The 13657-nt window shown below is 33.5% G+C and overlaps 1 protein-coding gene across 10 annotated transcripts in view; it reads left to right on the top strand.

Moving 5' to 3' along the window:
• Nucleotides 1-13657, top strand: part of Scaper (S-phase cyclin A associated protein in the ER) — a 460757-nt gene that overhangs the window by 29470 nt on the left and 417630 nt on the right. For all 10 annotated transcript variants that reach the window (XM_046428027.2, XM_046428024.2, XM_046428026.2 and 7 more), the window contains one exon: nucleotides 10815-10932. In XM_046428027.2, coding sequence (XP_046283983.1) covers nucleotides 10815-10932 — 118 coding nt within the window. The remainder of the gene's footprint in view (nucleotides 1-10814; nucleotides 10933-13657) is intronic.

Genomic DNA, 13657 nt, shown 5'->3' with positions numbered 1-13657 from the left:
AAACATTTAGTATTTGAACAAACATCTGTAAAATCTTCATGTAGCACTAGGTGGCACACTATGACTTTGGATGAAAATATATATATTTTGTTTAAGTCTCCTGTAAGAAAAGAACCTATATAAAATTCTGTTTGAAATCGGTATCTATAAGGTTATGAAGTGTTTTGGACTCATTATTGAATTTCAAACCCTGACACTTAGAATAAAATACTTAAAACTATTATGTTTAAGTTACTATTGACATTTCACAGGAATTGGATTAGTAAAAATGACTAGACTGAGTTTTTACTGAAAGGAATCATTTAGCATTTATTATAGAAAGCATCTGTTTCAGATGTAGTAAGATGAATAGTAATGTTTTTCATATGAGGTGGTGACTGTTTTTGAATATATTTCTGTGTGTACTAAGTACAAAAGAACTAACTTTGCAAAATTTATGGTAAAGTGGAAGAAAGAATTTTTTTAATATTTATTTTTTAGGTGTAGATGGACACAACACAATGCCTTTATTTTTATGTGGTGCTGAGGATCAAACCCGGGTCCCGCCCATGCTAGGCGAGCACTCTACCACTGAGCCACAATCCCAGCCCCAAGAATTTTTTTTTAATAGAAAAAACAATATTAGATTTGAATTTCTTGTTTAGTATTACTGCAACATTGGTATCTTGTGGCCATCCATTTTAGTTTTCGGAAACAACGTTAATTAATGAAAACTCTTGAACTAGAATCTAATGTCTGAAATAGTGAATTTTATGACCTGATATATATCTATAAAAGATTTTCTGTTTGCATAACGGAGTTATCTGAAATAGAGCTGGAAGTAGTACATCTATTTAAACTAGTTCATTTGGCCAGGAATAAGTAGTGATGCTTTTGGTTACAATGGTGCTTTGGTAACCTAAACAATAGATGGCAATGTAAGTTAGAACAGTCACTGGAAGATGTGTTTAAGCTAATGGAGGAGGTTTTATGGTGTTTCTTCTTTGGAAAATATGGCAATAAAGTAGAGAAGAGATGATTGGAGAATTTTGCAAATACACATGGAACAGAGGAGCTGGACAGAAGTCAGAGAATAATGAATTCCTTTGAAAGCTTAATTAGGTAAGTAGATGCTATGTGGATATTCAGGGCAAGATTAGAATAATGAAGTAATTGTCGATACCAGTGTTTGTGTTAAAAATGCAAACAATTTAAGTTTTGGCAAGGAAAATATGGGTTAGACTCTCATTGAAGAGTATGAAAGTAGAGGGGGTCACTCTTTGTTTTTCTAGTAGTTTGGATTGGTTAGTTCATTAATTTGTGCACTAAATTCAGTTCTTGCAACTCACAGATTTAGCACCCAAGAGATTATTCCCTCTTTACTAACAACACAATTTTTCTCCCTCCTGGATCACTCTCATCAACATAAAAATATGATCTATATCACCTGTCTTAAAACTCCTTTAAAATATATTGTAGTTGTAGATGGACACAATATCTTTATTTTATTTATTTATTTTTATGTGGTGCTTAGGATCAAATCCAGTGTGTCACATGTGCTAGGCAAGCACTCTACCTCTGAGCTACAGCCCCAGACCTTAAAACTATTTTATGTTAGGAAAAAACCCTTTGTGTTCTTTATGACAGAACTCAAAAGTGTTTTTTAGATTCATTGTTTGATCTCCATTTTCTCACTATACCTCTTTTTTTAAAAATCATTTTTTGTAGTTGTAGTTGGAAAGAATCCCTTTATTCTAAGTGTTTTTTTAATGTATTGCTAAGGATTGAATCTAGCGCCTCACACATGCTAGACAAGTGCTCTGCCATTGAGCTACAGCCTCAGTCCTCATTATTCTCCTTGAACCTCCTTCAGTCAGGAGTTTGACTCTACTGTTCCATTGAATAGGCAATAAGTTATTGATATTTTAAGAAATAATTTTGTAATAAGTTATTACTTTATTACTTCCTATACAATGCAGAGTTGTTAACCTTATTGCTGTTTCTCTAAAGGCAATGAGTTGTTATTTTCCTATCCTCTGTGTACTCTTAAGATTTTTCTCTTTATTTTAGGTTATCAGTTTTTCTGTGATGTGATTAGGTATTTTTTTCCCTCAATAAATATCAGCCATTATTTTTATCATTGCCTCTGGTAAATATTAAAGGTATGCCACACAGCAGTTATACATTTGTATGTACACACATATATTTAAACATATATATTTTGTTATATATATATTTGCAATAAAAAGACTGTTATTTAAAGCTCTCAGTAGACTTGCTTATGTCAGAATAAAATTAAAATTCAGGTTTTCTGGTGTACCTTTTTTTTGAGTGTGGGATGTTAGGGAGTGAACCCAGGAGAATTGTGCCATTGAGCTACATCTCCAGTCCTTTTTGAAAAAATTTTAATTTTGAGACAGGGTCTTGCTAAGTTGCTGAGGCTATCCTTGAACTTGTGATCCTCCTGCCTCAGTTTCCTGAGTAACCACAATTAGAGGTGTGTGCCACTGCACCCCACCTGGTTTACATTTTTTTTAGAATTTTAAAAATTCATTTGAATTATACATAATATTGGGATTCACTTTGTCATAATTATAAAAGCATGAAATATAATTTACTCCAATTCAGTCCCCAGTACTTACCCTTTCCTTTTTTCCTCCCTTCCCCTATTTCCTTTCATCTACTCTGATTTTTCTTCTATTTATTTTTCTAAATTATTGCATCATGGATACACATGAAGGTGAAATTCACTGTGTTATATTCATGTATGTATATACGAAAGTTTGGTCAGATTCATTCCACTATTCCTCCTTTTTTCTGTCCCTCTTCCTTCCTCCTTATTCATCTTCCTCTACTACACTGATCTCCTATTTTCATGGAATTTACGCTCCCTTTTCTTCATTGTTTTCTTATTTTGTTCTAGCTTCTATGTATATTTGAATGTTGATTTTTTTTTTTTTTCTGGGTCTGGCTTATTTCACTTAGCATGGTGTTTTCCAGTTCCATCTGTTTACGAGAAAATGCCATAATTTCATTATTCTTTCTGGCTGAATACAACTCACTTGTGTATTTATACCACATTTTCTTTATCCATTCATCTGTTGATGGGTACCTAGGCTGGATCCACAGTTATTCTATTGTGAATTGTGCTTCTATAAAAATTGATGTAGCTGTATTACTATAATATGCTGATTTTAGATCTTTTAAGATAAATGTCAAGGATTGGGATAGTTGGGTTTATGGTGGTTTTGTTCCTAGTTTTTTAACAATCTCCATCCAGCTTTCCAGAATGGTTGCACTAATTTCCAGTCCCAAAATATATGAGTGTACCTTTCCCCCAACATTTACTGTTATTTGTTTTCTTGATAACTGCTATTCTGATTAGAGTGAAATGAAATCTCAATATAGTTTTTTTTTTGGGGGGGTGGGTGGGATTGAACCCAGAGCACTTAATTACTGAGCCACAACCCCAGCCCTTTTTTATATTCTATTTGATCTGGCTGAATTGCTCAGGGCCTCCCTAAGTTGCTAAGCCTGGCTTTGAACTCATGATCCTCCTGCCTTAGCCCTCCAAGCCACTGGGATTATAAGTGTGCACTACTATGTCTAGCCTCAGTGTAGTTGCTTTGAATTTCCTTGACTGCTAGAGATGTTGAACATTTTTTTTTAATGTATTTATTGACCATTTGTATTTTTTTTTTTTTTGAGAAAAAAATTTATTGATTTTCTTTTTTTGCTGTTAACTTTTTTGAGTTCTTTATATATTCTAGATATTAATCCCCTATTGGGGAGCAGGTGGCAAAGATTTTATCTCATTCTGTAGGCTCTCTCCTTCATGTTCTTTCTTTGCTCTGCCAAAGCTTTAAATTTGATGCTGCCCCACTTTTTGATTCTTGGTTTTATTTCTTGTGCTTTAGGAGTCTTGCTAAGGAAGTCAGTGTATGCCAGTATGTTAGGAGTGGGCCTACATTTTCTTCTGGCAGTTGCAGACTTTCTGGTCTAATTCCTAGGTCTTTGATTCACTTTAACCTGATTTGTGTGTAGGGTGATAAAATCAAGGTTTAGTTTCATTCTTCTACATGTGGATATATAGTTTTTTTCAGCACCGTTTGTTAAAAAAGGCCTTCTTTTCTTCAATGTATGTATTTGGCACCTTTATTGAGTATCGATAACTTTATCTATGTGAGTTTGTCTCTGTCTTCTAGTCCATGTCTTTATGTCCGTTTTGATGTTAGTACCATGCAGTTTTTGTTACTACAGCTCTGTAGTATAATTTGAGGTTTGGTTTTGTGATGACAGCCTCCAGCATTGTTCTTCTTTCTTAGGACTGTTTGGCTTTTCTGGGTTTCTTCCTCTGCCAAATTATTTTTACAACTTTTTTTTTTTTAGTTTTGTGAAGAACATCATTGATATTTTGATGTGGATTGCATTAATAAATATAATGCTTTTAGTAGTATACCCACTTTTAAAAAATATTTTATTTTTTAGTTTTAGGTGGGCACAATATCTTTATTTTTTATTTTTATGTGGTGCTGAGGATGGAACCCAGTTGTCTCATGCATGTTAGGCGAGCACTTTACCGCTGAGCCACAACCCCAGCCCCAGTAGTATGCCCACTTTGATAATATTCTACCCATAGAAGATAATAGGAGGTCTTTCCATCTTTCTAATGTCATCTTTGATTTCTTTTTTTCAGTGTTCTGTCATTTTCAATGTAGAGGTCTTTCACCTCCTTGGATAGATTTACTCCTCAGTACTTTTTGTTTTTTTGAGGTTATTGTGAATGGGATATTTTTCCTAATTTCTTTTTCAGCAGATTTCTTATTGGCATATAGGAAAGCAATTGCTTTATGTATGTTGATCTTTTATCCTGCTACTTTACTAAATTTGTTTATCAGCTCCAGAAATCTTATGGTGGGAATTTTTGGGTATTCTGAATATAGGATCATGACATCTGCAGAGATCATTTGACCTCTTCTTTTCGTATTTGTATCTCTTAATAACTTCCTTCTCTTGCCTGCTTGTTCTGGCTAGAGTTCCAAGACTGTTGAATAGGAGTGGTAGGAGTTGACATCCTTGGTCTAGAGTTGTGGCTCAGAGGTAGAGTGTTCGCTTATCATGTGTGAGGCACTGGGTTTGATCCTCAGCACCACATAAAAATAAAGTAAAAAGATATGTGTCCACCTAAAAAAGCATTGACCTCCTTGTCTTCTTCCTTATTTTAGAGGAAATGTTTTCAATTTTTCTTGTTGAATGTGATGTTGGCCTTGGGTTTGCTGATATATAACCTTTACAATATTTAAGTAAGTTGCTTAGGGCCTTACTGAGTTGCCGAGGCTGGTCACAAAGTTGAAATTCTCCGGCCTTAGCCTTCTGTGACTGGGATCATAGGTGTGCACCACTGTGCCTGGCCTAGTCCCAAAGATTTTGATACACTGTAATCTCTATTTTAATTAGTTTCTAAATTTTTAAAATTTCTCCTGTGATCCATTTGTCATTCAAAAGTGCATTATTTAATCTCCAGGTGTTAGAGGGTTTCTATTTTTTATTGATTTCTAATTTCATTTCATTTTAATCTGATTGCAAGGAATTATCTTTTTTGGTATTTGCTAAGATTTCCTGTGTGTCTTAAAATATCATCTATTTTAGAGGATGTTACATGTACTGCTGAGCAGAAAGTGAGTTCAGTTGTTGATGGATGAAATATTATATAGATGTCTGTTAAGTCCATTTGATTCATAGTGTTTTTTAGTTCTGAAGAATCTTGACTTAGTTTATGTCTGGATGGTGTATCCAGTGGTGAAAGAGTGTTATTGTATTGTGGTTTATTTATTATGCACTGCTATTTGAAAAATAAACATTTATAGTCATTATATCGTATTACTTCAATCAGTATGAAATGACTTTCTTTGTTTCTTTTGATTAATTTTGGATTGAAGTTACTTTGTCTAATATGAGAGTAGCTACCCCTGCTTGCTTATAGCTACCATTTTGCATGATATATCTTTTCCCATCCTTTTACTTTCAATCTGTGGATGTCTTTATAAGATGAATCTCTTGTAAACATTGTTTGATTGGGTCTTGTTTTTTAAATCCAATCTGCCAATCTATATCTTTTGATTGAAGAGTTTATAGACTTCTTACATTTAAAAAAAATTTATTTAGTTGTTGATTGACTTTATTTATTTACTTATATGTCGTGCTGAGAATCGAACCCAGTGCCTCGTATGTGCTAGGCAAGCACTCTAACAACTGAGCCACAACCTCAGCCCGACTTTTTACATTATTAATAGAGATGATTTTTATTTCTTGCCATTTTGATTTCTAATGCTTAATTTGTACTTGATTCCCCTTTAATAAACTATTCTTCCAGTAGAAGTTTTCTTGTGCTTGTTTTCAGTTCTATTTTTCATGTCTTCTTCAAGAGACATTTTATTGAGTATATTTTATAGTACTGACAGTGGTTATGAATTCTTTAGTTGTGCTTATCATGGAAGGTTTTTATTTCATAAAAAATTATGAAGGGCAATTTTGCTGGATATTATAATTTTGGTTGGTACCTGTTTTCTTTCAGGGCTTGGTATATATTATTTCATGCCTTCCTGGGTTTTAGGATTTGGATTGAGTAATCAGTTGAAATCCAAATTAGTTTACCTCTAAACGTGACCTGCTGTTTTTCTCATGTGACTTTTAAAATGCTATCCTTATTCTGCATATTAGGTATTTCCATTATAACGAGTCTTGGAGAGGGATCTTTTTGCATCCTATTTTATGTGCCTCTTGTATTTGGATTTCCATCTTGTTCCTAAATTTAGAAAATTTTGTAATATTATTTAATTGAACAGGTTGTGTTTTCATTTACTTTGTATTGGCACCTTGGTCTACCCCAGTGATTCTTCTATTTTTAAATATATTTTTTACTTAATGTGGTGCTGAGGATCGAACCCAGGGCCTCGTGTATCCAAGGCAAGCACTCTACCACTGAGCTACAACCCCAGCCCCTACCCCAATGATTCTTAAAAAAAAATTTTTTTTAAATTGTAGATGGACACAATACCTTTACTTTTTATTTGTTTATTTTTATGTGGTACTGAGGATTGAACCCAGTGCCTCATACATGCAAGGCAAATGTTCTACCACTGAGCTACAACCCCAGCCCCCAGTGATTCTTATATTTAGTCTCTTGATGTTATCCCAGATTTCTTGAATATTCTGGTCATAGTCTGTTAACATCTGTTCTTTATTATTGACTTTATTTTCAAAACTTTGTCTTCAGGGCCTCAAAGTGGTCTAATCTATTGCTAGCACTTTGCATTGAATTTTTAATTTGATTTATTGAGTCTTTCATTTTCAGAACTTCCATTTGGTTTCTCTTTATTGAAATGATCTTTCACAGCCTATACTTTCTAAGTGTATTCCTCATATCTTCTTTAAGCTGGTTGAACATTTTAACTATAAAGTTTCTAAATTCTTTCTCCAGTATTTTCTCCACTATGGTGTCATTGGCGTCAGTGTTGAAGTGTTGTGGGGTGTTTGTTTGTTTGTTTGTTTTTATACTGCTTGTGTGGTCATACCAAAATACCATTGATTGGTATGATTATTGCTTCTTTTATGCAAGGGACTAGAGCTTCTTTCTCTTAAGAACCTTGGGCTGAGTGAATATCTGGGGATTAATGTTCAATGTGTGTCCTAAGCTGTTGCCAGCAGCAGCACCACTTTGAGAGAGGCCACTGAACCCTATTTACTGTAATTATTTCAGAGCAAAGCCATGTACTGTTGAACTGAATAAAAAACTTGATACTATTCTCCATATTTCCTTAATCCAGGTATAAACCTATAGTTCTCTCCAATCAGTCTTCACTGCCTCCTTTGTATGCTGTGGAAAGGTCAGGGATTGCCACCTAGCTCCATTCTGCCATCTTCAAATTTCTCTCTGATTGGGTATTTAAATTTGTCTTGTTTGGAGTTTATAGAGCTTCTGGATGAATTAGGCTAGTGTATTTTATCAAGTTCTTTTTATATTATGAAAGTATTGTCTTTGGCCAGTTTAAATAATTACTGTATTTTAGGTAATAATTTTGATAATATCCTGAATTTGATAGTTGTAAAAACTGGGAAATACAGGAGAGTTTCCTTGCATATCAGAAATACATATTGATGTGTCACTGGCAAGGACTATCATAACTATATTTCAAATGTCTCACAAAAATATGAGGATATTTTGGATATTCTTTTGGCTAATTTGTAACTTGTCTGTAATTTGAATTTATTTCAAAATAAAAAGTAATATCTGTTTATCTCATAATTGGCTTCTCATCACACAGTCTCACCAATTGTCTGGCTGCTTCCCATAAAAATGACAAACTTGAGTACATGTTACTGAGACCTTATGGACTGGGGTTAGTCATCTTTCTGTCTGTATAATAAAATACCTGAAACATTTAATTTATAAAGCTAAAAAGTCTATTTTAGCTCACAGTTTTGGAAGTTCCAAAGATTGAGTGAACTTACAGCTTTGAGCGTTCTTTGGTGGATGTGCCAGATGGCAATGGGGAGAGAGTGAGTAGTGGAGGAAACTGCTCATCTCATCAGCCAGGAAGCAAGGAGAAAGTGACTGGATGAGCTTGGGGTTCCAAAATCCTTTGTAGGGACACACCCTCAATAACTTAAGAACCTCTCATTAGGCCTACCTCCTAAATAATACTCCACCTCCTGATAGTGCCCCTCTGGGGACCAGTTCTCTAACACATGAACCTTTGAGACATTCAGCATCTAAACTCAACAGGCTGTAAAGCCTTAAAAAAATTATGTGGCCCTTTATAGAAGAAGTTTGTTAACCCTTGCTCTAGAGTTCAGAGAGTTTATTCTTCCTCTGAAGTTATACTAGTCGTTACTAAGTTCCTTTGAGAGAAATATGTTGCTTTTTCTTAACATATTCCTCAAATAATCAAGAATTAAAACTCAACCACTAGGTGAGGAGAACCCAAAATGGAATGTAAATAGTAACATATTACAAGTAAATAATATAACCATATTGAAGAGAATAAGAACTAATTTGATGATTTTGGAAAACAGTACTTTGATAGAATACAGGAAAAAGCTAAGGACAAGATCTATATAGAAATTCCATAATCTAGTTAGTAAATATGTTTCTCATAGGGATATAGGTTAACAATTCTGAAACTATATTTTGAATTGAATAGATAAATAAAATATTATAGCTATTTAGAGCTGAGATTTTTGCCTCACTTAATTTTATAGAGTTCTGATTTAATACTGCATCTTTGCATTTGTTTACATTTTCAACTGTGAATTCTATAGTCTGTATGTGTGTATAAGTTTTGATACATTTTAACTTCTTATAACAGATATTTGTACATTTATATTTGTAAATGATACACTATTGTCTACATGTATTTTATGCATTCATGACATATCTAATTTTTAAATTTAATATTTATAGGATGTATGGTTTGTCTTTAAGTTTCTTCAAATTGTTGGAAATTAAAAAAAAAATCTGCTCATGAGTGAATCTGCTCTGTTCAAACCTGTGTTGTTTAAGGGTCAACTTACATTTTCTCACTGTCTTAAATGCTTCTTTGCAAATAGTAGTTTTCCAATGAATGTATTGTTGCCTAAGGATTCCAGACATGCTGACTAGGCTGAGAAGGATTAGAAGAGGGCATGAAAACACACATTAATTGGACTGGAATTTTATGCTGGGCCCAGTGGTGAACTTGTTTGATACAGAGGCCAATTGCCCACATGGGATTCTCTGCTCATGTGGATTCTTTGGGATCCCTTTCTTCCCATACATACTTGGCTTATAAAAACAGGTTATTTTCTGTAGTGTGTGTATGCATGTAAATATTTATCAATTGACAAATAGGTACATTTATTTATCAATAGATAAATATATACATGCATATGTAAGTTTTTGGGATTGAACCCAGGGACACTCTTTCCACAGAGTTAGACCTCCAGTCCTTTCTATTTTTCATTTTGAGACAGGGACTTGTTAAGTTGCTGAGGTTGGCCTCAAACTTGTGATCCTTTTGCTTCAGCCTCCCAAGTGACAGTACTACTGCATCTGGCTTATATTTGCATTTATTAGTGGGGAACTAATGTTTGTTTTATTGGGCCTAGGTCCCAGTTGGCTCAGGGTCTTGGTGGAGCTAAACTTGTCAGTGCTGCTTATAGGTTGGGTGGGTCTACAGTAGGAAATAAATCACACACATTTTGTAAAGTAGTTTGAGTTTTACAATTTGCATTTTAAATATGTCAGTTTTAGTAATTACTATTTAGATCCCAGTAGCTTAGAATTAATCATGTAGTTAACAGCTGAGTGGAAATTCACATTATTTATTTATTTTTATGTGGTGCCTCATATATGCTAGGCGAGCGCTCTACCACTGAGCCACAACCCCAACCCTGGAAATTCACTTAAAAAAAAAAAGAGTTTTAAAAAACATTTTATTCTGCAGAGAACTTTCAGAGGAAATTTATAGCATGTTTGTAAAATGTGGTCTCTTTCCCTTGAACCTGTTAATATGTAAGTGGTGGTGCTGATATGGACACACAGCAGTGCTTATGTTTCTTTGGACACTTTTTCAAACCTTAGATTATATTTATTCTTGAAATAATTTTTTAAAGCTTTTAAAGTTAAAAGCTTTAAAAAAATTACGATTGACTTTCTTTTCTGTTTAACCACCTTCTAAATTCCAAATTAGTTTTAAATGTCTCCTTTTTGATAAAATGTGGGAAATAATGTTCTCAAATATGGTCTGTATGTTGACTTATCTAATGCATAATAATTTTCTCTTTTTTATACATAGGCTTCGTTTCAGCGTTCCAATAGTCATGATAAAGTAAGGAGAATAGTTGCAGAGGAGGGTCGCACAGCAAGAAACCTAATAGCTTGGAGTGTTCCATTGGAAAGCAAAGATGATGATGGTATGTATTATAAAATAATTGGTTTAATCTTTGTTGTAAACTATGATAGACAGGCACCATACCTGTAGTTCTAACTACTCTGGAGGCTGAGGCAGAAGGATCCCTTGAGCGCAGGAATTCAAGGCCAGCCTAGGCAACATAGCTAGACCCTATCTCAAACAAAACAAAACAAAACAGAACAGAAAAAATTAGAAGGATATATTTTGTTCTAAATGATAAATAGATTGAAAGCTGGATGTTCACAGTTAGAACTCTTGAGAAAATTAGTATATATCAAATAATTTTTAATTGCTTTTATATACAAATGGCTTAATAAAAGTGATGTTGTTAGCTTTGCTGTTTCAGATAACAATGAAATTGCGCTTGTTATATTATTATGATTGGCAGATGAGAAGTTACAAGAGATTTAAATTTTTTTCTTTTCCTGAATTCTTATAGTTTACAACAAGTTACCATTTGTTTTAATAAAAACAATCGGAAAGTAGCCTAGAGTGCTTCCCTAGCATGTGAGAGGTACCATGTTTAATCCCCAGCTCCACAAAAATAAAATACCAACACTGCCACCACCACTGCCGCCAACAAAACCAGAAGAGAGGATTTTGAAGGATCCCAGTGCAAATAAAGGATAGATGTTTTAAGAAGATGGAAATATTAATTACCTCAATTTATTTGTTGTATACACGTATCAAATTATCACACTTTCTCATTATCAGTGATGTTAACTTTAATTAGTTCATATGTCTGCCAAGTCTCTCCACTATAAAATTTTCCTTTTTAGTTATTAATGAGTAATTTTTTCAAAAAATATTTTTAGACTTATAAATATTTTTAGACTTAAAAATATTGATTCAAAAATCAATAGTTTACTCTTGCTCCTATACTTCTTCCTTCCCTTCCAAAATTCTTTTCTTATATTTATTGAACACAACATCTGTCTTTTTAAATTGACAATCTGTAGATGTTTGTTAGGTTCATTTGATTAATGTTTTTTAGGTTGGAAGAATCTCTGTTGGTGAGAAAGGTGTGTTTAATCATCGAGTATTATTATATTGAGGCCTATCTGAATCTTTAAGTTTAATGATGTTTATCTTACATATTTAGATGCATTGACATTTGGGGCATAAATGTTGACTGTTGTTTTATCTTCTTGTTGTATTGTTTCCTTTACCAATTTGAAGTGACCTTTGTCTCTCCTGATTAATTTTGTATTTGGAATCTGCTTTGTCATATGTGAGAGTAGCTACTCCTGCTTGTTTTCAGGCTCCATTTGCATGATGTATCATTTTCTGTCCTTTCTGTTTCAGTTGTGGATGTCTTTGCCTGTGCGGTGAGTCTCTTGCAAACAACATATAGTAGAGTCTTGTTTTTTAATCCATTCTGCTAGTCTATGTCTTTTCATTGGAGAATTGAGACTATTTACATTCAGTGCTTTTCTAGAGAGATGTTTGTTAATTCTTGCCATTTTTACCTATTTCTAATGTTTAATTTGGTCCTGTTTCTCATATCCTTAGCTGTGCTTCCAATGAGGTTTATCCATCCTGAGCCCTGGAGTTAGTTTTTAATTTGTTCTGTATGTAGTATTTCCTTTAAGTGTCATCTATACTACCAGTTTAATAGTCATTAATTCTTTTGGTATCTGCTTATTTTGGAGTTAGTTTTTTGTTTCTCTTTGATTTTGAAGACAGCTTTGTTGGATGTAGCAATCTTGGTTGACAGTTATTTTCTCTCGAAAAATATTTATTTCTATAAAAGCAGCTTGTTATTATAGTATGGCTACTATATATATGTATACTCAAATATTTCTGAGGATGATAGTTCCATTTTAAACAAGGGCTCTCTTCTTTGGGTTCTTTCTTTTCCTCTGATGTTTGTTCCAAGCTGTTTTTTCTGTTGGCTTTTCTAAAAATTCTGGCTGGTATATTCTGTAAACAGAATGAATGAAGAGCTATGTAGTGTAATTTTTCTGCCTTTATGTCTGGTAGACCAGTGAGGGAGTTGGATAAATGCCTGTGTGTTATGGCTTATATCACTTATTCTTCATCAGGGTCCTGCTTCAAAATTATCTTGTAGAAAAAAGAAATTTTTCTTATGTACATGTTAGAGAATGAGACATCTGACTATAAAAAACCCTCTGTTTTTTTAAGCACTGGGTATTGAATTTAGGGCCTTCTGTATGCTAGGCATGTGATCTACCACTGAGCTAAATCTGCAATCCTTAACCTTTGCAAAATCGAACTATGTATTTCACAAAGCAGAGAAATTAATAAAAATAAAATATTGGGCTTATATGGTAAAAATAGTCTTAAAAATTAAAATTTTTTATTATGGTAAAAAAAAATTCTTAATTTTATTGTTGAAATAAATTTAAAGGAAGTATTTCTCAGTAACTTGATTTTTTTTTTAAATTGTCAGATTATCTGACTTCTGTAATTCATTTGTGTGTATGTGTGTATGTGTGTGTGTGTGTGTTCATTTTTATTATGGTAATAGGGATTGAACACAGGGCCATTTAACCCCTGAGTCATATCCACAGACTGATTTGTTTTGTTTTTGAGACAGGATCTCACTAAGTTGCTGAGTCTGGCTTTGAACTTTTAGTCCTCTTGCCTCAGCTTCCTGAGCTGCTGGGATTACAGGCATGTGCCACCACATCTGGTTATCTGACTTCTTTAGAAGTTGATTTATTCTTATTCTGAGAAAGCCATTCAAAAAAAGCAGCCTCTGG

This window comes from Marmota monax, unplaced genomic scaffold (genome assembly GCF_021218885.2).
Source record: "Marmota monax isolate L192 unplaced genomic scaffold, Marmota_monax_Labrador192_F-V1.1 WCK01_AAM20220418_F8-fsc00111, whole genome shotgun sequence".
Taxonomy (NCBI): Eukaryota; Metazoa; Chordata; class Mammalia; order Rodentia; family Sciuridae; genus Marmota; species Marmota monax.
The sequence above is the reverse complement of the archived record's forward strand: the minus strand, read 5'-3'. Positions and strand labels throughout refer to the sequence as shown.